Source organism: Malania oleifera, chromosome 11 (genome assembly GCF_029873635.1).
Source record: "Malania oleifera isolate guangnan ecotype guangnan chromosome 11, ASM2987363v1, whole genome shotgun sequence".
NCBI classification, from domain to species: Eukaryota; Viridiplantae; Streptophyta; class Magnoliopsida; order Santalales; family Ximeniaceae; genus Malania; species Malania oleifera.
In genome coordinates, this window is record NC_080427.1 from 43,902,272 (window position 1) to 43,926,711 (window position 24,440).

Genomic DNA, 24,440 nt, shown 5'->3' on the forward strand with positions numbered 1-24,440 from the left:
TTTAATCCTTTTTTTTGGGCCCCGTGGGGCAGGGGGATTTGATGTAGTACAAGAAGCAAGACCTTGGGAAGATCCATCTTGGAGAATAATTAAGAAGAATTGGCTTAAGGGATTGTTGGGTTTAGTCAGTAGCTAATGTGTTCAGTTATAGGATTATGTGTATTTGGGGTCGTGTTTGTGATATTTGGGTATTTTAGGGTTTGTTTGTAATTTCATCCAATTTTGGGGTTATATGTGCAATTTATGTGTGAGGCTTTCTTATAAGTAGTGCGTGAAAGCCATGTTGTAAGTAGTTGTTGGGGAAATTGAATTTGAGAAGTGAATATGGGTTCCCCCTTGTATCTCCTCTTTCCTCCCTTCCCCTTCCTTCTTCTCTTCAATTTCTTCTAATCTCTCCCATGGCTGCAGATCCTTGATGCTGCCCCTGCATCATTTGGTATTAGACCACAAATTCGATCTCCATTCTTCCACTTCAGTCCAACCATTTTCCCCTCATTTCTCCTCCTTTTCCTCTTCCTCCTCTCTTCTTTTTATTTTCTCCGTTCTGATCGCCTGTTCTGTCCCTAGTCCCCCGCTGCCCAGCGGTATTCTGCCCTCTTTATTCTTCTCTGTCTCTCTTCTCCTTCTCCAGTTCTTCTTCTCTTAGTTCTCTACCATAACTTTTGACTCTCTTTCTGATTTCTGAATTCTATTGTTGTCTCCTCTAAGTGCAGCAGTTTCTGTCCTGCAATTCCTCCAATCTTCCATCTTGTTCTTCTTTCCACTTCTTCATGTTCTTAAATCTTTCTCTCCTCTAAAATTATGAACCTCAGTCTTAAAAAAGAAAAAATTTTGAAAAGGAAGAGCAGTTCTGGACTTTTCAAAAATTCCAGTCATGTTCCCAGTCTTTCAAACACCCCTTGCCCAGATGAATTTCAAGACACCTAAACTACCAACACAATTAGAAAACCCTTCCCATTAAATTTCGTCACCATCTTGCCACCAGTGAAGCCCCATGTGCCATCCAAACTTCTCCCATCTGACAACCATTTCGAAACCCTAGGTTCCTGCTCTTTTCTCCTCACACCACCAACACCAATGTAATCCCCATCCCTTGATCCATTTTCACCCCAAGTTTCATCACTGGAGGACCCTCGCTGGCAGTACATGTGACCCACGCGCCCACGACCTGCGACGTAGAAATTTTCAGTGTTCTCTTGATTCCAGTTTCGCAAAAAAAAATTTCTCCAGTCGCAAGATTTTCAGCTTTCTCCACGATATTTTGACCTGCAAGGAGATAATTTGATTGTGGACACAATATATTGCAGGAAAATGCAATAATTTGGCATGAAACCCAAGAAATTGTCACTGCTAGCATCAAAAAACAGGTTTTGTTGCTGCAATTTTAGAATTTTGTAAGTGAATTTGTTTCATTTCGGCATGACACTCAAGATCTAAGGTGAACTAAAAAAACTTCTGGAAAATTGGAGTCAAGTTTTTGGTTTTACATGATTAGATTGAGAATTGTGGGCAATTGTGTTAAGGGCTTCTGGTGATATATAGTTGTAGTGTAAATAAATAAATCCAGCAATATGGTGACAGCTAATTGGAAAAATGAATGGCTTTTGACACTCTGAGCACAATATCAACACATTCCATACCTTTCTTAAGTATGGAAAAAAAGTTTGCAAATTCATCATTGATGGAAGATGTCCTATGAATGTGATTTCTATAAATGGAGTCACTAGTATGCAACTTTATCCAAAACCCCACCCAAAGCCTTATGAGATATCTTGGGTTGATAACTCTGCTTTACATATTTGTGAAAGAAGTTTGGTTCCCCAATCCAAATGGATGAATATCTTGCTAATATTTGGTGGGATATCATACCTATGAAGATTGGCAATGTACTCCTTGGCTCGCCTTGGCTGGATGATTTGGGTGTGATTCAAGGACATGATAACACACATTTTCCACTATAGAAGGAAGAAAATTGTTTTCAAGTCCGCAATACCATAAACAAAAACAAAGAATCAGTCACGATTACTCAACTTGAAGACAATACAAGGGAGGGAATGAACATGTTTGAAGACATCTATAGTCTTTCAGACATTCCGATTGTTGAGTATGTCATTCCCGATGTGTTTATTGATGCTATCTCTTAATTCAAGTCCATGATGCTGCCAAAGGATCGTAACTTTTAAGTCTCAAGCGCTGGATTTTGAAGAGTCAAAGTTTGCTTCTTGCTTCTGATCCTCAAACATTTCAAAACTCGAGGCCAATTTTTTTCTAACTGAGGGATAGTTGATGTAGGACAAGATGCAAGACCATGGGAAGATCCATGTCGGAGAATAATTAAGAAGAATCAGGTTAATGAATTGTTAGGTTTAGTTAGTAGCTAATTGTGTGTTTAGTTACTGGATTATGTTTATGTGTTAGAGGCTTTCTTATAAGTAGTGTATGAAAGCCATGTTGTACATAGCAGTTGTTGAATTTGAATTTGAGAAGTGAACGTGAGTTTCCCCATGCAGCTCCTCTCTCCTCCCTTCCCCTTCCTCTTCAATTTCTCCTAATCTCTCTCATAGCTGCAGATGCTTGATGCTGCCCCCTGCATCAGGGGGATTATTCATTCCATCAACTTCTAGGATTCTTTTTAGGTGAAAAAAAAAAAACAAAATTCATTTAGAGAAGAAACTAAGAAGAGGTAAGAGGAGGATAAGACATTCCCCCAGCCAACACAAAAGAAGGAAAAACATAGCATAAAGCTTGAGATGACCACAAGATTAATGAAAAGAACTCTCCAATCACTTTGCAAATTAGCTGAAGAAACTCCTGCAACAGAACCATGCGGAGCACCAAAGTGATGTGAGAAAGATCACTCCTCCCCGAGAAATTATCTTTCTCACAAGGCGAAGGTTGGTGAAGCTTCACAAGTGCTTTGTATGAGATAGCAAAGGATTTTAATGAGGAAACTGGGAATGTTGGTGCAGATAACTCTCCATGACAGTGTGGAGTTAGGAGGTGTCGGAAAGCAAAAATCACGATGGTGATGGCAGCAGTAGTCAAGCCTATTCGACAAAGCAGGGTCTGAAGCTTGGGAAGCAAGAGTTGTGCCATCCGTGTGGAGACAAGTTGCATCTAAATTAGCCTAAGGCAATTGCAAATCAGTCGGCTTCGATTGACAGGAGCAAGAAGGAAGCTAGGGATTGAGATGGAGCAGAAACAATCAGAGAGGCGGCTAGGGCTGTGTTGTGGAGGAGGCAATGATCAGAATTGGGCGGAGAAGCATGCTTCTCATTTTGGACCTGGCCCAAGTAATTGAAAAGGGCAATATTTCTTTTTTAACTAAATTGGGTCAATTATTTGAAATAGCCCAGTGTTTAGGAAATGTTGATACGGGCCTCAATTTGGATCCAAAGGGAGGTTCTCCTCATGTAGGCTTCTCACAAAAGGGTCTTGGTGATAAGCAAACATATGATTCAGAAATTATGGACTCTAGTACTGCTATGTTGACTACAGATAATAAATAGGCCCAAAGTATTGCTCCTACTTCTCAGAAATGGGTACTGGAAGGAGGAAGATATACCCTCTGGCAATGGAATTCTTATTTTACATCCAGTCAATAGAAATATTATTCAGCCTACAGTTATTAAGAATACGAATAAAAATGATCAAGAGTCTGAGGAAGCTCAGAATGTTAGAAGACCATACGCAGTTCAAGATCGTGGTGATAAATCTGCATCTAGTCCCGTAGAGTTTTTAGAAGGTGGTGTGAAAAACAGTGAAAAAGAAGGTTTGCAGGAGAAATCGAATCATTGTCGTATTTATACTGATGAATTTGAAGGTAATAAGGTTTATGCTCGTCAAAAGGTGCCTTGTTTGGGTGCTGAAATAAAAAAGATATTAGAGGATAACAGAGAAAATTCTAGTGAGTCTATGACAAAGGTATTAAGGAGAGATTCTAAAGGGGAGTTTAGTATTGTGGAAGTTCCTCATGTTGAGAAGAATGCCAGAGGTTCTAATGAGACTGGAAAAGGTATGGAGGTAAAAAATGGAGGGAATTTTCAGATTCAGGAAGTGATGATAATTGATTGTGGTAGGGGGTTGTTGTTCGATGAGATATGAGAACAATACGGAAATGTAGAAGACTTCCTACAATAAAATAAAGGATTTATCTTATGTTCATCCACTGCCGTTGGAATGTTTGGATGGAGTTTCTATTTTTGCTAATGACAGGTTGGTGGATACTGTACACTGTAGGGATGGAACTTTGCCAACAGTAGCAGAGGAGATTCTGAAGGAGTTAGAAGCTCAAATTTTTTGGATAAAATGGATTTAAAGCTGAGTGATACTGGAGGAAATTTTGGATGGTGGCAGAACTCAAAAGGTGAAGGATCAAAGAGAATTAGCAAATTTGAAGAGTTCAGTAAATTATAATAGAAAGGGTTTAAAAAGGGGTTTCTTGGTTAATTTCATTTGGTTCTATTTTGTGATCTTGTATTTTTTTTTTCCTTCTTTTGTCTTTTTACTTGGAGGAATTCTTGTCCCCACACGTTGTACCTTCTCTTCTTTCTATATAATATACTTTCTTTTGTTATGAAAAGAAAAAAAAAAAACTCCTCTCCGAGACAAATTCACATCTTCAGCATTGTGAATTTGCTTGGAGGATTTCGAATAAGCTATTTGGTATTTTGGGTGAGAGTTGGGTCTGTCCTATCTCTGTGGAAGACTTCTTGGCTACTTCTTTAGCAGGTTTTGGAAGGAGGAAAGATGGACAGCATTAGGGGTGAACATAATTCAGTTAAAACCGAATTAACTGAATTAACCGAGTAAATTCGGTTGGTTCGGTTCAGTTTTCATTTTCATTGAATTTCTGTTTTCAGTTTTCGGTTCGATTTTTGGGTTCGGTTAACCGAATTAATCGAATAGTATAAATTAATAATAAATAATTATATATATTATACATTAAAATATTTTATATATTATATATATACACTAAAAATTAATTTATTTTTTATATATTATATATATTAAAATTTTTAGATATGCACACACAGGAGCTTTGTGCACCGAGCTTCCCTTTTATATATATATATTAAAAATTTCTATTTTATATATATTAAAATACTAAATCGGTTAACCGATTTAACCGAAATTCAGTTTGGTCGGTTCAGTTAATGAGATTTTTTAACCCAAAATTTTTCGATTAATTCGGTTGAACCGAACCGACCGAATGCTCACCCCTGTCACAGCATTGTGAAAATGTGGCATATTTTCAGTCTTGTGGGGATTATGGTCAGAGTGCAATGCAGAGATCTTTTTCTGGGAAAATGGTGAATTGGGTACTAGTATGGGAAAAAATTTAGCATATGACCTCTTTGTAGTGTGTCGGGTTTGGAATTTTCATGGGTGCTAGCTTTCCAGATTTACAAAGAGATTGGAGGAAGATGCTGGCTTGATGCTTCTTTTCTATTAAAATCTTCTTTTTCTCTTTATTATAAAAAATAAAAAATAAAAAATAAAAAATAAAAAAGAAGAAGAAGAAGAAAAAGAAGAAGCTCGCTTCTCTCCAAACTAATGATCAACTTCTAAAATGCAATAGCTTAAAGTCAGCTACCATGTTAATGTGATAATTTCCATGATAAAAAGATCGCCTTGAGAATATGACATGTATCTGATCTTTCAGTGTACAATTGAAGTTTAGGCCTCAACAGATACAGATTTCGATTTATAACCAAGGGGGGAATGGGAAGTTAAAGACAGCAGTACAAGTCTCAAGAAATAAATAGGAGTAATGAAGTGCATTATTGATTTCTTGGCCTTAAGCATGTTATAATTTCATCCTCTAACAAAGGTACACAGATGTATCAGGCAATTATGATTCATTTTTTTTATAGAAAATGAAATTCATTAGATAAAGATAGAATTTACAAGCTGGATAGAGGATCCAAGGCCGGCTCAACATTTAGGCAACTGAGGTGCTTGCTTTGGGGCCCCCAAATTTTTTTTTTAATATAATAATGTTAATATTATTTATAGAATTCTGTTTGGTGAAATTAATTTTAAATAAAAATTAAAATTAAATAAAATATTAAGGGCTTCTAATTAAATCAGTGTTTGGTGAAATTAATTTTAAATAAAAATTAAAATTAAACAAAATATTAATGATTCCTAATTAAATCATTCGCCTAGGGCCCCATATTGTGAAGAGCCGCTCCTGAGAGGATCTCCTTAACAATGTCTGATGCTACTCAGGAAAACCAAAAAGAGAATTGCAATAGTAACCTATGACAAAAACTCAAGACGCCCTTAATTCATAATTATTTCCCACCAATATCTTCTTCATCAAATAATTTTTGTATTTTTTATTCCAATAATAAAAATATATCATAGGAAAATATGCTACATTAAAATTTTTAAATTAGTACTTGAGTATTCATTCAGATAAACTCTATTTACCAACCAATTTATTCAGTTTATCACATATGGAAAAGATTACCAGCTGGCTTTTGGCATCTAATAGATCTAACATAGTGAAAAATAAAAACAGCTTTGAGCCTCTCAAAAATTATGTACTATAATTAATCAAAATCACATTTTGTAGATTTTTTTTTTTGGATAGAGAAGAAGCTTTATTAGAATGGCAAATAGAATAAGATATAACGAAGAGCACAAGAAGGTCCCAACCAAAAAGCAAAGAGAAACAAGTAAAAACAATCAACTCAATATCACCTTTCAATCAAGGTTGACATCCTCAAAACAACATCTTTTTTAAACAAGAAGCATGAAATGCCCAAAGAGAAGACAAATCCACCGTATCAAAGAGAAGGTAGAGATACTTTCTTGCTAGAAAAGCATTCTGTTCCAACCAAATCCCGACAAGTCAACAAAAAGACAACACCCCATGACCTCCCAGCATCCTTCCCCTACACAAAGCCTACAAAAGATATATGCAAAAGCTGCACCATCAACTTCAGGAAAACCCAAATATCACAAACTACTCAAAATAATCGAACTCCACAGACCTCAAGCAAATGAAGAGTGCAAAAACAAATGGGAACGCTCTCTGAACTGCTACCACACAGAAAGCATACATCTGGAGACAGAATCTTAGAAAGCCTCTTACTCCGCAGCAGATTGGTGTTAACTCTATTAAGGGCCATTAACCAAACAAAGGTCATCATCTTAGAAAGGCCTTTGCCCTCCCACATGCAGGGATGAAGAGGAAAGAGACATTAAACTTGACAAAAGTGACAAAAAAAAAAAAAAAGGGACTTTCCAAATAAGCACTAAATGCATCCAAAACCCACATCCTACCATTGCTCATGCTAGAGATATGACAACTTTCCAACCCACTAGTACCTTTTGTATCCAACTCCTCAATTCCCTAAAACCGCTTACTCAATAATTAAACTCTTCCTCTTAACCTCCTCATCCACTGAAAACATCCTATCCTCAATCCAATCCAACAAATCCAAATTCGACAAAATACTATTTTTCTAGTTCTATTGTCTCCAAGAACACCCACATTCCAACTCTGCAACACAACCTTAAGCCTTTTAAGCATTCCCGTAAACCTAAAACCATCCCAATCCCTAACAACCTCTTCATTCCCAGAATCCTCACCAAAGACAGAAAAGACTTAGGATCCGACATCATATTCTCAAATTGTCCCCTCCTATCATTTCTAGACTAATAAAATATGAAACTTTTTAAAGCTTGATATACATGAATGAGCACCAACACAACCCAAAAACTTAAACCATTAGGTCTTGGGTCCTTAACTTTTCCGAATCAACAAACTCACACGTGCATCTCAAAAAAGGATGTAGACTTGCAGAAGGAGTGGTTGGAACTCACAAGTGAGAGGGAGGTTGTTGAGAATTCCACTTGTGAGTTGTCCCACATTAGAAAAGTTAAGTGGATGATGAGTTCTTATATACATGTTTGGGCCCAAGACCCAATAGCTTAAGTTTTTGGGTCATATTGGTGCTCACCCATGTATATCAAGCTTTAACAAAAAAGATCAGATAGAAGCCTAGAAAATACCAATTGAGAAAGAGCAAGAAATTCCTCCCCCCACTAACAACAAAATAAGAACCTATCCAACTGCCTAGCAATAACCCTCCCCTACAGACTAACCAAGAAAAATAAGGCATTATCCATTTACAGCTTCCTTAACCCACACTTCCTAATAAAATTATCAAAATTATTCATCCCTCCCTTTGCTTATCTACAAGAACCTAACGACATTAAAATCCCTCTTCCCAAAAAGACTAACAAAACCCAAAAAACAGTATGAAGCTCCTCCCATAGAAAGATCTAAGGGCTGGCCTAGAAGGATCATATACAAATGAAACCCACAACTAACCCTTACCATTTTGTAACAAAGACTTACAAGGTAAAGAAGTGCACTAAGCTATCAACCATATTGATGGAACAAGTATCCCAAAGAATCAAAACCCCCCCGCCCCTCCACCCTAGAGCCACTAGGGAAGGAAGATAATCCCACTCCTTAAATCGCCCCTCCCAAATACTCCTAATCATCCCCATCCACCTTTTCAAATTCAATTTCCTAAATAAAAACAATATTAGGAGCACTTCTACTCAAAACTTCATTAACAAGCCCTCGCTTCCTCACATTCCCTAGACTTCTCACAATCCAACTATTAATCTTCATAATTTAAATAGTTTACACCCCTTACGAATACCCTTGCCTCTCCCATAATTGATCGAACTAACTAATTCATTCAATTCTGCACTTTTTCTCTTCCTTTCATAGGAATATAATCCCACTCCTTAAATCGCCCCTCCCAAATACTCCTAATCATCCCCATGCACCTTTTCAAGTTCAATTTCCTTAACAAAAACAACATTAGGAGCACTTCCACTCAAAACTTCTTTAATAAGCCCTCGCTTCCTCACATTCCCTAGACTTCTCACAGTCCAACTACTTATCTTCGTAATTTAACTAGTTTACACCACTTACCAATACCCTTGCGCCTTGCCTCTCCTATAATTGATCGAACTAACTAATTCATTCAATTCCTTTTGCACTTTTTTCTTCCTTTCATAGGTCCTAGGAGAAACTACCACCTTCAATTCGTTCCCTAAAGGATTCGCCACCTTAACCATATGTCCTCAAGGAGTTCTTGCAGGTCATAATTGTCCATCTCACTGCCTAACAAGTTGAGGATCAAGATATCTGCCTCCTTACTAGAATCCTCCTTTTGATGTAAAAGAACAGAATAATCTTTTCAACAAACTGACAACAAACACTAGAAACGAGATTAGAACTCAAAACATCTTGGCAACCATGGCTCTCGTATTATGTTAGATTACCACTTTACCTCAAAGCTTAAGTCATTAGCTTGTGACCTAACAAAGTATATCAAGCCTCAACATATGTATGCATGTATCTATGTATGTCTATATGTACGTATGCATCTAGGCGTGTTAAATATATATAATTGCCTTTTACTAATTATTTCAATCATTTGAAGATCCAAAATCAATTTTTCATATTTTAAAAGCTTCAAAATATTATTTGAAAATTTAAGATGTTGATCATGGCCACACAATGAGGATAATATTTCTAGTTGTCTTTGTGACTTATGGTCACATAATGTTTTAGGATAGTGTCGGGCAACGAAGAGACTGATTTGATAATAAGGTCATTGCACTTGTGCTAGTTTTGGGGAAGAGTATTTATTTGGCATCATTTGGGCCAACGTATCTTTTGTTTCTAGGGTTATTGGGTTGGATTGGAGGCCGTTTCAAAGTAATTATTTTTTTTTATATCTCGGAGGATGTTGTTAAATTACCACTTCACCTAAAAGCTTAAGATATTAGGCTGTGGGGCCAATAATGTATATCAATATTTAACACACCCCTGCATGAGCAGCCCAATAAAATGTGGAAAGACAAACACATGATAAATAACACTCATTACAGAGAATAAATAATTTTTTTCAACACCACAAAATAAACACGGACAAGGAGACTTGAACCTAGGACCTCCTAGAAACTAGCTTTACTACCATGTTCGATTAGCACTTTACCTAAAAGCTTAAGCTATTAGGTTGTGGGCCAGCAATGTATATCAAGCTTCAACAGACGTAATGTTCTCTCTTTAATTTTAATTTTTACGTTCTTCCTCTTTATCAATAAATCTTCTTCGATTGATAGAACTCATACACAAAAGAAACCTCAATAAGAATATTGAAAATGGAGAGGGTAGGAGCCATTGTGCCAATACGAACCAACCAAAGATGGAAAGATAATTATTTAAAAGCATAAAATTTGGAGAAAAAATTAAAAGAAAATTCAAATAGCAAACCAAGAGATTAAACATTTTGTAAAGTAAGCAATTCACATCATGAAAAGAAAGCAAAAAAATAAAGTTAAACCAGCAAGATTTTCTCACCACATTAAGAGCAAACATCTTGCTTTCTACCTCCTTCCAAGGAATATGTACATTCGCAGATGCCCAGCCGCCGAAGAAAAGCTACAATTAAAAATGAATAGAGAACCTTTAAAGTCATCGATTAGACAAAAAGGAAGTATATATAAGCTGGCAGATCGATGCATTCTGAATTTTCCTTGTACATAATTTTAAAAGAAATAATTGAAGGAAAATCAAGTCAGTCAAGAAAATATTCATCATATTCCCACAAGTCACTTATACTTAATATGCTTATTTTCAAAATTTAAAGCTTGATTTTTCTTTACTTAGCCAATGCATTCTTGGAATTGTTCTAACTTTTAACCTCATGACCAACCTCTTGAAGTGGAATAAGGTACAATCTGAATGTCTTATATACTACAAGGATAATCTAAAAGGAAAGAATAATAAGGAAAGAATGACAATTGCTAACAAATCTCCTAGAATATCTCCTAAGAATATATCCTAGAATATCTCCTAAGAACATTTACATAATTACAGAAATTTCTCCTATAATCAAGGAGAGTTACATAATTACAAAAATTTCTCCTATAATCAAGGAGAGTTGACTGGATAAATTTGGAAACGTTCCAACACTCCCCCTCAAGCTGGTTTAAAGATGTCTTCCATAGCCAGCTTGCCGATCAAATTTTCAAATTGCTTCTTTGGCAGTCCTTTTGTAAGTATATCTGCCACTTGTTCAATAGTAGAGATATAGGGTAAACAAATCAGTCCACTGTCCACCTTCTCCTTTACAAAATGCTTGTCGACTTGAACATGTTTTGTTCTATCATGAAGCCTTGGATTGTGAGCAATGGCTATGGCAGATTCGTTATCGCAATACAATCTCATAGGTAGTGGATTAGCGACTTTCAATTCTTCTAATAATTTTTTAATCCACAACACTTCACAAATTCCATGAGCAACTGCTCTAAATTCTGCCACTGCACTACTCCTAGCTACCACATTTTGTTTTTTGCTTCACCACGTAACCAAATTTCCACCAACAAAGGCACAATAACCAGAAGTTGATCTTCTATCAGTTATACTCCCAGCCCAATCTGCATCAATGTATACCTCAACTTGTAGATGTCTATGGTCTTCAAACAATAGACCTTTTTCCTGAAGTTTCCTTTAAATATCTCAGGATTCTATAAACTGCATCAAAGTGGTCAGGCCCTGGTGAGTGCATGAATTGGCTTACCATACTAACAGCAAAGGCTATGCCAGGACGTGTATGTGATAGATAAAGTAGCCCTCCAACCAATCTTTGGTACTGGTCTTTATTGGTTACTTCTTCAGGCTTGGCAAGTTGTAGTTTAAGATTAGGCTCTATAGGTGCCTCAGCTGCTTTACACCCTAGTAAACTTGTTTCTCCAAGCAAGTCAAGCACATATTTTCTTTGTGAAACAAAAATACCTTTTCTTGACCTTGCGAATTCCATACCGAGAAAATACTTCAAGTCACCCAAGTCTTTAATCTCAAATTCATTAGCAAGCATCTGTTTTAATTTCTCAAGTTCCTTGCTGTCATTACCTGTCAAAATAATATCGTCAACTTAGACAATTAAAATAGCAACCTTCCCTTCACCTGAGTGCTAATAGAACATGGTGTGATCAGCTTAACCTTGGCTGTAACCATGACCCTTTACAGCCTTCCCAAAGCGTTCAAACCAAGCTCTCGGAGATTGCTTGAGCCCATACAATGATTTTTTCAATTTACACACGTTATCTTTGCCAAGATTACCTTCAAAACCTGGGGGTAATTCCATAAACACTTCATCCTCTAGATCTCCATTTAAAAATGCATTCTTTACATCCAACTGGTGTAAGGGTCAGTTAGAATGTACAGCTAAGGAGAGTAACACTCGGATTGAGTTTATCTTGGCCACTGGAGCAAAAGTTTCTTGATAGTCAATTCCGTATGTTTGTGTAAACCCTTTAGCAACAAGTTTCGCCTTATATCTCTCTATATTGCCATTAGCCTTGCATTTAACTGTAAACACCCACTTGCAACCTACAGTTTTCTTTTCCTTTGGTAAATCAACAATTTCCCAAGTACTATTGTGCCGTAGTGCATTCAACTCTTCAAGAACTGCTAGCTTCCAAGCCGGATGATCCAAAGCTTCCGGAATGGTCCTTGGAACAAATAAGTGAGAACTACTGGATGTAAAGAAGGCCTTATGATTATGGGAGAGTCTATGGCATGATAAATATTTGGCAATGGGGTGTGGTACAGGTTCTAACTCCTTTCCTAATGGCTATAGGTACATCAAGGTCAGTAGATTGATCAATTGGAAGTGCAGTAGAAGGATTACCCAGGATTTCCAAATGACTAGTTTTTGGAGGTGATGATTGATTCTGCTCTGAAATTATGGGATGATCCTTAGCATTAGAACAATTCCTGCCTCTAGTATAAACACGAAGCTCAGAAGAGGGATTATTTTGTAACAATTCTCCTCCTGTTTGTGATTCCCTTATGCTTTGTACAGGCAGACTGGGATTTCCATTTTTTTCACTATTTAAAATTTCAGTTCCTTGAATGTTCTGTAGAGGGATGTCAATGTCAACGAAAACATTAGGCATTGATATAGAAGTTTGCAAAAATTGATCTTCACTACTCTCTTTCTCCCCTTGAAGATAAGTTTCGTTAAAGTAAGGCTGATTTTCAACAAAAACGACATCCATACTGATGTGAATTTTTATTTTTTTTTTTGGATTCAAACATTTGTACCCTCTCTTATTGGGAGCATATCCAAGAAACACACATTTTTTAGCACTAGGATCAAGTTTAGATCTAAGATGAGCTGGAATATGAACAAAAACACTGCATCCAAATACTTTTAGAGGTAGATCAGAAATTATCCTATTATCAAGAAAGGATTTTTTTAGGCATGCCAAAGGAGTGATATATTGCAGCACATGGGTAGGCATTCTATTAATAAGGTAACAAGCAGTTAGAATAGCATCCCCCCACAAGTATTTTGGAATATGCATAGAAAACATCATAGCCCGTGCAACCTCAAGTAAATGATGATATTTTCTTTCAGTGATGCCATTTTGTTGTGGGATGTCACGACACATGGATTGATGTTGAATCCTTCTTTCTTTCAAAGAATTTCCCAAAACTTGGTTGAAATATTTTGTACCATTATCCGTACGAAGTATGTTTATTTTTGTGTGAAATTGATTTTCGATCATACTATAAAAATTCTTAAATCATATTTCAACTTCATATTTTCCATTCATCAAATATACCCAACAAATCCGAGTATGATCATTTATAAAAGTCAAAAACCATTTTTTCCCGGATAAGGTAGTTACCTTAGAGGGACCCTAAACATCACTGTGAATCAAATAAAAAGGTTTTGATGCATGGTAGCCTTTTGAATTATAAGGAACTCGATGACTTTTTGATAAATGACAAATGTCACAATGAAGAGAAGTACAATCCAAATTTTTAAACAGACTAGGCAATAAATATTTTAAATAGGAAAAACTAGGATGCCCTAATCCAAGATGCCAAAGCATTATTTGATCACGCACAGGGATTGAACTAGTACTACCACTCAAGCCCTGGCCTTGTTTATCATTGAATAGGGTATCATCAAAATAATAAAAGCCATCGATCATCCTAGCACTACCAATCATCGCCCCCGAATTTTGGTCTTGAAATTCACAGTGAGAATCAAAAAATACGATACGACAATTAGAATCACAGGATAATCTACAAATAGACAGAAGATTTTAAGTATGTTTAGGAACATGAAGGATAGGTTTTAATTCTATTTTCCCAGAAATTCTAATTGAACCTGCTCTTGCAATGGATGAAAGACTCCCATCTGCAATCCTAACCTTTTTATTACCTGGACAAGGAGAATAAGATTGAAACAATTTAGATATACTGGTCATATGGTCGGATGCACCTGAATCAATAATCCATGGTGCAAAGGCTAAAGAACTGGAATAGGCACTCGGCACATTACCTGTTTCGGCCAAGGAACCAATAGAAGCACCGGATATCGGATTGGATTTCAGCAGTTGAAGAACTTGATCCATCTGCTCTAAACTAAGAACATTGGTTTGGGCTTCATTTGCTCTAGGAATCACTTGGTTGTTTCCAAGTTCAGGTTTGCTGCTCTTCCAATTTGCTAGTTTTTCATGTAGTTTGCAGCAGGTTTCTCGGGTATGGCATGGCTTATTAAAATAGTCACACCATACTCGAGATTTTTTATTTGGGTATGACTGTCGTTCAGAGGCATTAGCAGCAGCCAAAACAGTAGGATTAGCAGCAATCGAAGCAAAGTTCTCCATTATTCCATTAGCCCCTTTTTTTTTAGCATAACATTCTGACAACAATCTTCACGTCTCACTTCAGAAAATACCTCTCCAATTGGAGGCAGACATTGTCTACCAAGAATCCTCCCCCTAACTTCATCAAACTCATCACTGAGTCCAGACATAATGGAGGCTGAATAGGGTTAAGGCAATAAGGCCTAGGTTTTAGAGGCTATGACTACCAAAAGGAAAAGAAAACCAGACTCTGATACCATCTTGAAGTGGAGAAGGATTGAAATAGTATTTCTTATTATTTTAAAATAAGGTACAATGTCTTGCTTGTGATTGTGTGATTGCTTCTAAATGTAGTTTTTAAAGTTAAGATTTGTTTGTAAATTTAATCACATCCAATTCAAACATCCTTACCCCTAGGCCCTCCAAAAAAAAACACGCACACACACACACACCAAATGGAGGATTAGGTCTGGGCAAGGTAGTGGCTTTTTTAATAAAAAGTTCAATGTTTATGATGATGCGAACTCCCTTTGGCAGAAAGTGATTAAGAGTAAATTTTGCTTGTAGGAGACAGGTTGGAATGCAAATAGGAGAACATAATTCCTTGTGAGAGCCCTCAAAGGTTTATTTCGCATTTCGTTGGGCGTCCTATTTATATTCTTCTTACTCATATATCTGCCTCTCCAAGGTTCATAAATTCCTCTCTTGTTTTATATTAAATGCTGGAGATTTTCGGATTTTCGTTCTTGAAAGAACCTTAACAAAAAAAAATTTAAGGAAATTTCATATTTTCACTGCTTTGTTGGATGTTGGATGCCTTTCTAACAGGATGGATGTTTGTGTGTGGGTTTTGAATGCCCTAAAAGGTTTTCTTGTAATTTTCCTTTTCAATCATTCAACTGGTTCTTTTAGATCTTTCCATGGCTCCACCTTCATCGCAGCATTTGAAGGAAAGAACTCCCTCTAAGATTAAGTCTATTATATTGTTGGTAGGACTTAATATAGTTATGATGCAATTCAATGGCCTTCATTTAATTTTCTGATTATATCAAGTGTTGCTATTTATGGGTGCTAGTGGTTTTTTTGTAATTTCTGAATTTTGGGGTTCATTTTGGTCAACTTAGCTGTGGGGGATAATTTGTGATGGGATTTTTTTTTTTATTTTTGGTGAACTTTGCCGGTGAAGCACTTAGTGTACTAATTTTTTCACGCACAACCAGACCCATGCCCGGGTAAAGGAGGAGGATACATGGAGGACATGGATATGGAGATAAAAATGAGCCTGAGGAGATGATCTTAAACTTCACCATGACATATGATTTTATTACAATGAATACTTGCATTAAGAAGAGAGAATAACACATAATAACCTTCAGAGTGAACAAAATATAAGTGAAATAGATTTTTTTCTTAACTAGGAGGGTGGACCGTTTGTTGTGCAAGGATTGTAAAGTTATCCAAAGTGAAAGCTTAACCACACAACATAGAGTTTTAGTATTAGATAATCTATATTAAAAAAAATGGAAGATAAAGGATTAAATAAAGTAGTTTAAGCGAACTAGGTGGTGGAACCTAAAGGGACAAAATATAATAAATTTAAACATAAAATGAACAAAGATGGTGATTGGACTATAGATTGAATAGCAAAAAAAGTTGGTGGTGGGATCAAGATGGCAAAAAATTTGTAAAGATAAAAAATATTTGGTATAAAACAAGGCAAAAATGTAGAACCATGGAAAACTTTGAAAAGTATAAAGAGGCGAGAAAAGATGCAAAAAAGGCCGTTAGTGAAGCTAAACATAGATCATTTTAATAATTTGTATGCTAGATTAGATACAAAAGAAGGGGAAAGAGACATATTTAAACTTGCTAGAGCTACAGAAAGAAAGATTCGGGACTTAGATAATGTAAAATGTATAAAATGTGAAGATGATACTATCTTGGTTATGGAAGAAGACAAAAGAAAGAGAGTGAAATTACTTTAGTAAGCTATTTAATTAAAACCAAGTAGAAGACTTAAACTTAGAATTGACAAATGAGGAAAAGACTAAAACAATGAGATTTATTCGCAAGTTTAGAGTTAATGAAGTTAAGTTTACACTTAAAAAGATGAAAAATGGAAAATCTATAGACAGGATAACATTCTAATTGAAGTTTGGAAATGCATAGGTGATAATGGAATTATATGGCTAATTAATTTAATACAATTATAAAAACTAAGAAAATGCCAGGTGAATGGAGGAAAATCACTTTAATAGCTATATATAAAAATAAAGGAGATAATAAAAATTGTAGTAACTATTGTGGAATTAAACATATGAGTCAAACAATTAAACTATGGAAAAGGATTGTTGAACAAAGATTAAGGTCTCAGAAAATCAATTTGGTTTTATGCTCTGGAGATCTACTATAGAAGTTAGATATCTTTTAAGAACATTAATGGAAAAGTTAAGGGAAAACAAGAGTGACTTGCATATGGTATTTATTGACTTAGAGAAAGCTTATGATAGGGTACCTAGGGAAGTTTTATAATTTTATGATGGGTTTCAGGAAAAAAGGGTATATGTAGTAGGTATACTAGTGTCATTAAGGATATGTACCATGGAGTAATGACTAGTGTTAGGACTATAGGTGGAGAGACTAAAGAATTTCCAATCACAATATGTGTACATCAAGGATCTACTTTGATCCCTTATCTTTTTTCTTTAGTGTTGGATGAACTAACTAGGAGTATGAAAAATGGCGTTTCATGGTGTAAGCTGTTTGCAAATGATCTTGTCTTAATTGAAAAAACTAGGGGTTGAGTAAAATCGAAGTTAGAATTATGGAGAGAAGCTTTAGAATCTATAGGCTTTCAGATAAGTAGAAAGAAGACAGAACATATCAAATGTAATTTCATTAATTGTAGAAGGAACATTGGAGACAGTTAAACTTGATCATGAAGAAATCAATAGCACTAGTAGATTTTGATACCTTGGACATATTATGCAAGACGAAGGCTAAATTGAAGAAGATGTAATGCATAGAGTTAAAGCAAGTTGGGTAAAATGTAGACGTGCTTCAAGTGGGATTTGTGATTGTAAAAATACCCTTAAAATTAAAAGGGAAGTTTTACAGGATGGTTGTATGCTATATGGATCAGAATGTTGGGCAACTAAGAAATAGCATATCCAAAAAAGTAAAAGTTGCCGAGATGAGAATGCTTAGATGGATGAGTGGTATGATGTTGAAAGATAAATTAAGAAATGAGCAAATTCACGGTATGTTAGGCATAGCCCCCCCCCCCCCCCCCCTCTTCTCTGGCAAAAGATAAGGGAGGGACAATTCAAATGATTAGGGCACTTGCAACTTAGGTCACACAAGCAGCGAGGAAGAATGAGTTAGTTACTGTGAGGGCAGTTGAAGGGGTAGGAGTAGTCCTAAAATAAAATGATTGAGATAGAGAGTAAAGATTTAATAGCCCTAAATTTATCAAAGAAAATTTTCCACGATCGCATAAATTTGTGGAAAAGGATTCATGTAGCTAACCACACCTAGCAGGTCTTAAGGCTTTATTCTATTGTTATATTTTATTTTATTTTTTTCATTGGTGGGGTTTTAATAGAAAGTGGCTTTTAGAGAGGGCTATGTGCAAAATTGGAGTTGTCCTCTCTTGGAAGCTCCAGGCCTAGAATAGGAGTCTTTAGCCACTTTTCTAAGAGGTTTTTGGCATTTATCTTTGAGAATAAATTTTTTTCCAAAGCTCAGCCCCAAACCAGCTAGAGTTGTGAACATTTGGAGGCTAGAGGTTTGAAGATTCGACAGTCCCTCCATTGCGGCTAAAGATATGAGAGGCTGGAAGAAAGTCAAGGTTACCGCTCTGAAACAATGCCAAAACAGGTGCTGATTTGAGGATTAAGTAGTAGTTGTGCCTAGAAATTGTCTTATTTTCTGAACTAAAATTCACAGCAGTCGTCTTTTCATTATTTTATGGATTTAGCAGTTACTTGAGCCAAGACGGTTGCTAAAACACAACTCAGAAATCTCAGTATTCACTTCTGAATTTTTCTTATATTCACATACCTATTTGCGTTGAATTGGTATCACTGCAAGTTTGATCTTATGGCTCATGGCTGCAATGGGTGGAAGAGGAAATAGGGGCCATAGAGATAAACATGTCACTGTTGAGATGTTTGGAGATCTGTAGGAACAAGTTAGACAACTTACTCAGCTTGTTACACAAACTATGGGTAATCAACACCGCCGAAATAATGGGATAAAGAATACGATTTTGTTAGGGGAGCAGGAAAATGAGAAAATGAAATAAACAAGCAATCTGAGGTCTACGAAATTCCAAAGAGTGGTGTACAAGTAAATATTTCAGAATTTGATGGTGATATGCAAGCCGAAGACTTCTTGGATTGGCTTGATAGCATTGAGAGTTATTCTGAACGGAATGATGTGCTGAAAGAGAGGAAAGTGAAGCTTGTGGGAGCGATGCTCAGGGGACTGCTTCTACTTGGCAGAAACTTCATCAAATTGACCGTGAGAATAGGGAAAAAGGTAAATCAAAAGATGAGACAAGACGAAAGAGAAGCTGAAGGCCCAATTCCTAGCTGAGATTATAAGCAAACCTTGTACCAAAGGATTCAGATCTTGAGGAAGCAAGGGAAATCTCAGCCAAAGAGTACACCCAGGAGTCTCTCAGGCTTTCATTGAGATGCAACCTTGCTGAAACCGATACTTAAACATTTAGTTGCTATGTGAATGGTCTAAAAATGACCATACAAGACCAAGTAAGCTTGCAGTGTCATTATAAGGTGAGCAATGCCTATCAGCTTGCACTAAAAGTTGTCACAACTTGCCCGCAACATGCCTAAGAAGCGTGGGAGTTGGGACAGCACACAACAGTGGTCCATCAACTAGTAAGGTGGATGGCAGTACTTGAGGTGGTTGGACAGTAGCCCCTACATGTGCTAACCAACCAACCAGCAACAGTAATGAGAAAGTAGCCCATGTAAACAGTGGGAAAACAGTGGTGAAATGCTATAGATGCTTCGAGCTTGGGCACAAGTCCAACGAGTGTCCAAAAGAGGGCTGAAGGCAGAGTTTGCTGATGATCCAGAGGCTGACGGTGAGGAGAAATTTGCAATTCTATTGGACTAAGAGCAGCAACTGGAAGCTCAAAAGGATGTGCCAGAAGAAAGGATTGAGAGTGATGTCCTTGGTGACGCTTTAGTAATTTGAAGATCATTACTTTCCCCTCCAGCTAACAGAGACAATTGGCTACAAAACAATATCTTACGAACTAGATGTACAGCTTGTGGAAAGCTTTGCAACTCGATAATTAACAGCGGGAGTAGTGAGAATCTGGTTTCTCAAGAGATGGAAGAAAAGTTAAAATTGGAAACTGAAAGTGATCCACAGCCATACTGAATTCTGTGGTTCAAAAAGGAAATAAAGTAACCGTCTCTTCAAGATGCCTTGTTAATTTCACAATCAATTCCTTGAAAGAATCTCTTTACTGGGATGCGGCTCCCATGGATGCATGACATATTCATCTTCAGTGACAATTTGACTGAGGCACAATTCATGAAGGTATCAAGAATCCTTATTCATTTTTTCTGAGCAATGATGGAAGAAAGAAGAAGCTTGTGCTCAAAGCTTGAAACTGATGAAAGACGATGATGATAAGAGGAAAGAAGATGGCTGATCACTTGCTCTCTTAAATAAAAGGGATTTTGCTTTGCATGGGAAAGTTAAGAAAGTGGGCCAATTTATGTCCACATTCAAAATGAAGACAAGCTGCAGTTGGATTTTTCAGATGATGTCAATGAGATTCTCGATGAGTTCAAATATGTTATGCCAAATAAGTTACTTGATGGCCCTCTCGCCTCTCCGTATGAGGGATACACAACACCAAATTGATTTTTTACCCGGTGCTAAAAAACAGCAATAACAACAACAAGAAGCCTTAAGTCCCACTAGGTTGGGCAGCTACCTGAATCCTTTTCCGTCAATTCACCTATTCAAAAGTGTTTTAGTCTATTAGATTAAAGGCTATTAAATCCTTCCTCACTACCTCAATCCAAGTTAATTTTTAGGCATACCCCTACCCTTTTTCAAGCAAGAAACAATAACTCACTCACTCCTCCCTTATCTTGCCTTTGACTGGTGATATGCCTAAATTATTGCGCATATGCTTGTTTCTTACTTTATCTTTTCATGTTATACCACTCATCCACCTTAACATTCACATTTCGGAAACTTCTACTTTTTCTACATGTTTCTTAGTTGCTCAACATTATGAACCATAAAGCATAGCTGGCTTTATAATCATCTTATAAAACTTTCCTTTTAATTTCAAGGGTATTCTACGATCACACAACACACCTGATGCACTCCTCTATTTTACCCGACCTGTTTTAATTTTGCGCACTACATATTCTTCAATTTCCCCTTCTTCTTGCATAATAGATCCAAGATATCTAAATCTATTAGTGCTATTAATCTCTTTATTATCAAGTTTAATATTCTCTTTACCACTATTCCTTACAGTACTGAAATTACAGTTCATATATTCTGTCCTATTCCTACTTATCCTAAACCCTTTAGAGTCTAATGTGGCTCTCCAAAGTTTTCGCTCAGATTCCACTCCGCTCCTACTATCATCAATCAACACAAAATCACCTGCAAACAACATATACCAAGGGATCTCATTTTGAATATTCTTAATAAGTTCCTCAATCACTAAAGTAAAAAAATAAGGACTCAAAGTAGAACCTTGATGTACACCTATTGTGATTGGAAAATCTCTAGATTTCACTCCTACAGTCCAAACGCTAGTCACTACTCTATCATACATGTCCTTAAAGACCTCAATATATCCACCGCATTTTTTGTCAGGTACTACATTACCTAACTTGCCCCAGTACCGAATGAGCTCAAATGAGCATGACGAGCTTCTAAATAAGGTTAAGGAACTTCCTAGAAAGGGATTTAGTCAAGAAAGCCGAAGTCCTAGCGTCATACCAGTTTTACTCACTAATAAGGATAAAACATCGAGAATGTGTGTGGACAACAAGGCTACCAAAAAATCACCATTAAATACAGGTTTCCTATTCCATGATTGGATAATATACTTGGCATACTAGCTGGATCTCAGGTTTATCTCAGAATTAACTTGAAGAGAGGTAATGTCCAAATCAAAGCCAAGCTAGGAGATGAGTGGAAAACAGCCTTGAAGAGAGGTAATGTCCAACAAGCCATGGTGATGGCATGGCTCGTGAATGCTATGGATAAAGAGCTTAGTGCTAATTACATGTGCTATTCTACTGCAAAGGAACTCTGGGACAATGTGAGTCAGATGTACTCTAACCTTGGGAATTACTCTCAGATTTATGAACTACAGCAGAAGATCAACAATACTTATCAAGAAGATGGCAGTGTAACAAGGTATTTCAATGTTCTTAAGGGCCTATGACAAGATTTGGATTTATTCAATGATTAAGAATGGAAAAATCTTGTTGATTGCAATCACAATAAGAAGATGGTGGAGAATGCAAGAATTTTTAAATTCTTGGCTGGACTTAATGATGAGTTTGACGAAGTAAGGGGGCGAATCCTAGAGAGACAGCCTCTACCCCCATTCAGTGAAGTATTTTCTGATGTACGACGATAAGATTGTCGAAGGAGTGTGATGATGAAGAAAAAGGAGGATGAGACTGGAAAATTCTGCGCTACTTGCTGCCAATAATCCTACTCCTCATGCTGCTGGTAACATAGATTTGGCTACTGCCAATATTTCTGCACAGCGGCCTTACTCTAATCAAAGGAGGTTGGAAGATAAGCCTCGAGTATGGTGTGACTATTGCAATAAGCTTCTCCGCACTCGAGAAAATTGCTGGAAACTCCATGGAAAGCCAACAAACTGGAAGAGCAACAAATCTGGACCCTCTGGCAACAATCATGCAGCCCCTAAAGCCAATGAAGCTTATTTCCTAAGTGCTGAGCAGGTGGATCATCTTCTTCAGCAGCTGAAATCTACTTCTGCCTTGGTCATCTTATTGGTTCATTGGCCCAAAGAGGTGATAACTCCAGTTCCTACCCTTGTTGCTTAAATCTTACACCATGGATTATTGATTCTGGTGCATTTGATCACATAACCAATACCTCACAATTGTTTCAATCTTATTCCCCTTGTTTTGGCAATTAAAAAATTAGAATTGCAGATGGAAGATTTTCATCCATTGCGGAAACAGGTTCTATCCAAATCTCTTAAAAAATAGAACTCAAATCTGTCCTTCACGTCCCTAAACTTGCTTGTAACCTGCTGTTTGTTAGAAAAGTCTCACGGGATTCTAATTGTTGTGTCATCTTCTTTGATTCCCATTGTGAATTTCAGGACCAACTCTCGGGGAGGATGATTGGCAGTGCTAGGATGATTGATGGACTCCACTACTTCGATGAGACTTTATTCAACAATAAACAAGCTCAGGGTTTGAGTAGTAGTACTAGTTCTGTTTCTGTACATGAACAAATAATGATTTGGCCTCTTAGACTAGGAAATCCTAGTTTTCTCTATTTAAGACATTTGTTTCCTAGCTTATTTAAAAAATTGGATTGCAATTCTCTTCATTGTGATGTCTGCCACATATCCAACAGTCACCAAAGCACCTATCAATCAAAAGCTTATCATTCTTCCAAACCTTTTTATTTAATTCATAGTGATGTTTGGGGTCCCTCAAAAATCACTACTACTTCTGGTAAGAAATGGTTTGTTACGTTTATTGATGATCATACACGTTTTTGTTGGGTATACTTATTGAGTGACAAATTTGGGGTTAAAAAAAAATTTTAGGATTTTAAAAATATGGTTGAAACCCAGTTCCAAATGAAAATCAGTATCCTTAGAACTAATAATGGTACTGAATATTTTAACAAATGTTTAAGAACGTTTCTTTCAACAAAGGGTATTCAACATCAATCTACTTGTTGTGACACCCCACAACAAATTGGCATTGCTGAGAGAAAAAATCGCCATTTGTTAGAGGTTGCACGGGCCCTAAAGTTTTCAATGCAAGTTTCTAAATATCTATGAGGCAATGCTATTTTAACTGCATGTTATCTCATTAATAGGATGCCTACTCGAGTGCTAAAATACATCACTCCCTTAGATTACCTAAAAAAATTGTTTCCTACATGTCGAATAACATCGGACCTACCACTAAAAGTGTTTGGATGCACTGTTTTTGTTCATATCCCTACCAATGGTTGATCCAAGCTTGATCCTAGGGCTGAAAAATGTGTTTTCCTTGGATATGCTCTTAATAAAAAAGGGTACAAATGTTTTAACCCTCTAACCAGAAAAATTTATATCAGTATGGATGTTTTATTGAAAACCAACCCTTTTTTGGCCATAAATATCTTCAAGGGGAGAAAAAGGAAACTGAAGATGAGGTCTAGCAAACCTCTAAGCCTTTTCCAAATGTTTTTCTTGACATTGACATCCACTCTTTAAAGGGCCAAGAAACCAATACTTCAATTGGCAAAAATAATGGAAATCCTAGTCTACCTATACAAGGCATACCTGATTCACAAAGAGGGGCAGAAGTACTATCAAATATTCCCTCATCTGAGCTTCGTGTTTATACCAGAAGAAGAAATCATCAGAATAAAAGAGCTCTTTCTTCAAATCCAGAGCAAGGCCAATCATCATCACCTACACAAGTTGGTCCTCCTTCACA

General features: G+C 36.6%; 1 protein-coding gene across 4 annotated transcripts in view; it reads right to left on the reverse strand.

Annotated features, from left to right (window-relative positions):
* The window catches only part of LOC131167892 (transportin MOS14), a 148,831-nt gene that overhangs the window by 29,418 nt on the left and 94,973 nt on the right, over positions 1 to 24,440 (reverse strand). For all 4 annotated transcript variants that reach the window (XR_009140175.1, XM_058126952.1, XM_058126951.1 and 1 more), the window contains exon 12: positions 10,406 to 10,486. Coding sequence is in view for 3 of the 4 variants with exons in the window: in XM_058126952.1 (XP_057982935.1) it covers positions 10,406 to 10,486 (81 nt within the window). In the remaining variant the exon portion in view is untranslated. The remainder of the gene's footprint in view (positions 1 to 10,405; positions 10,487 to 24,440) is intronic.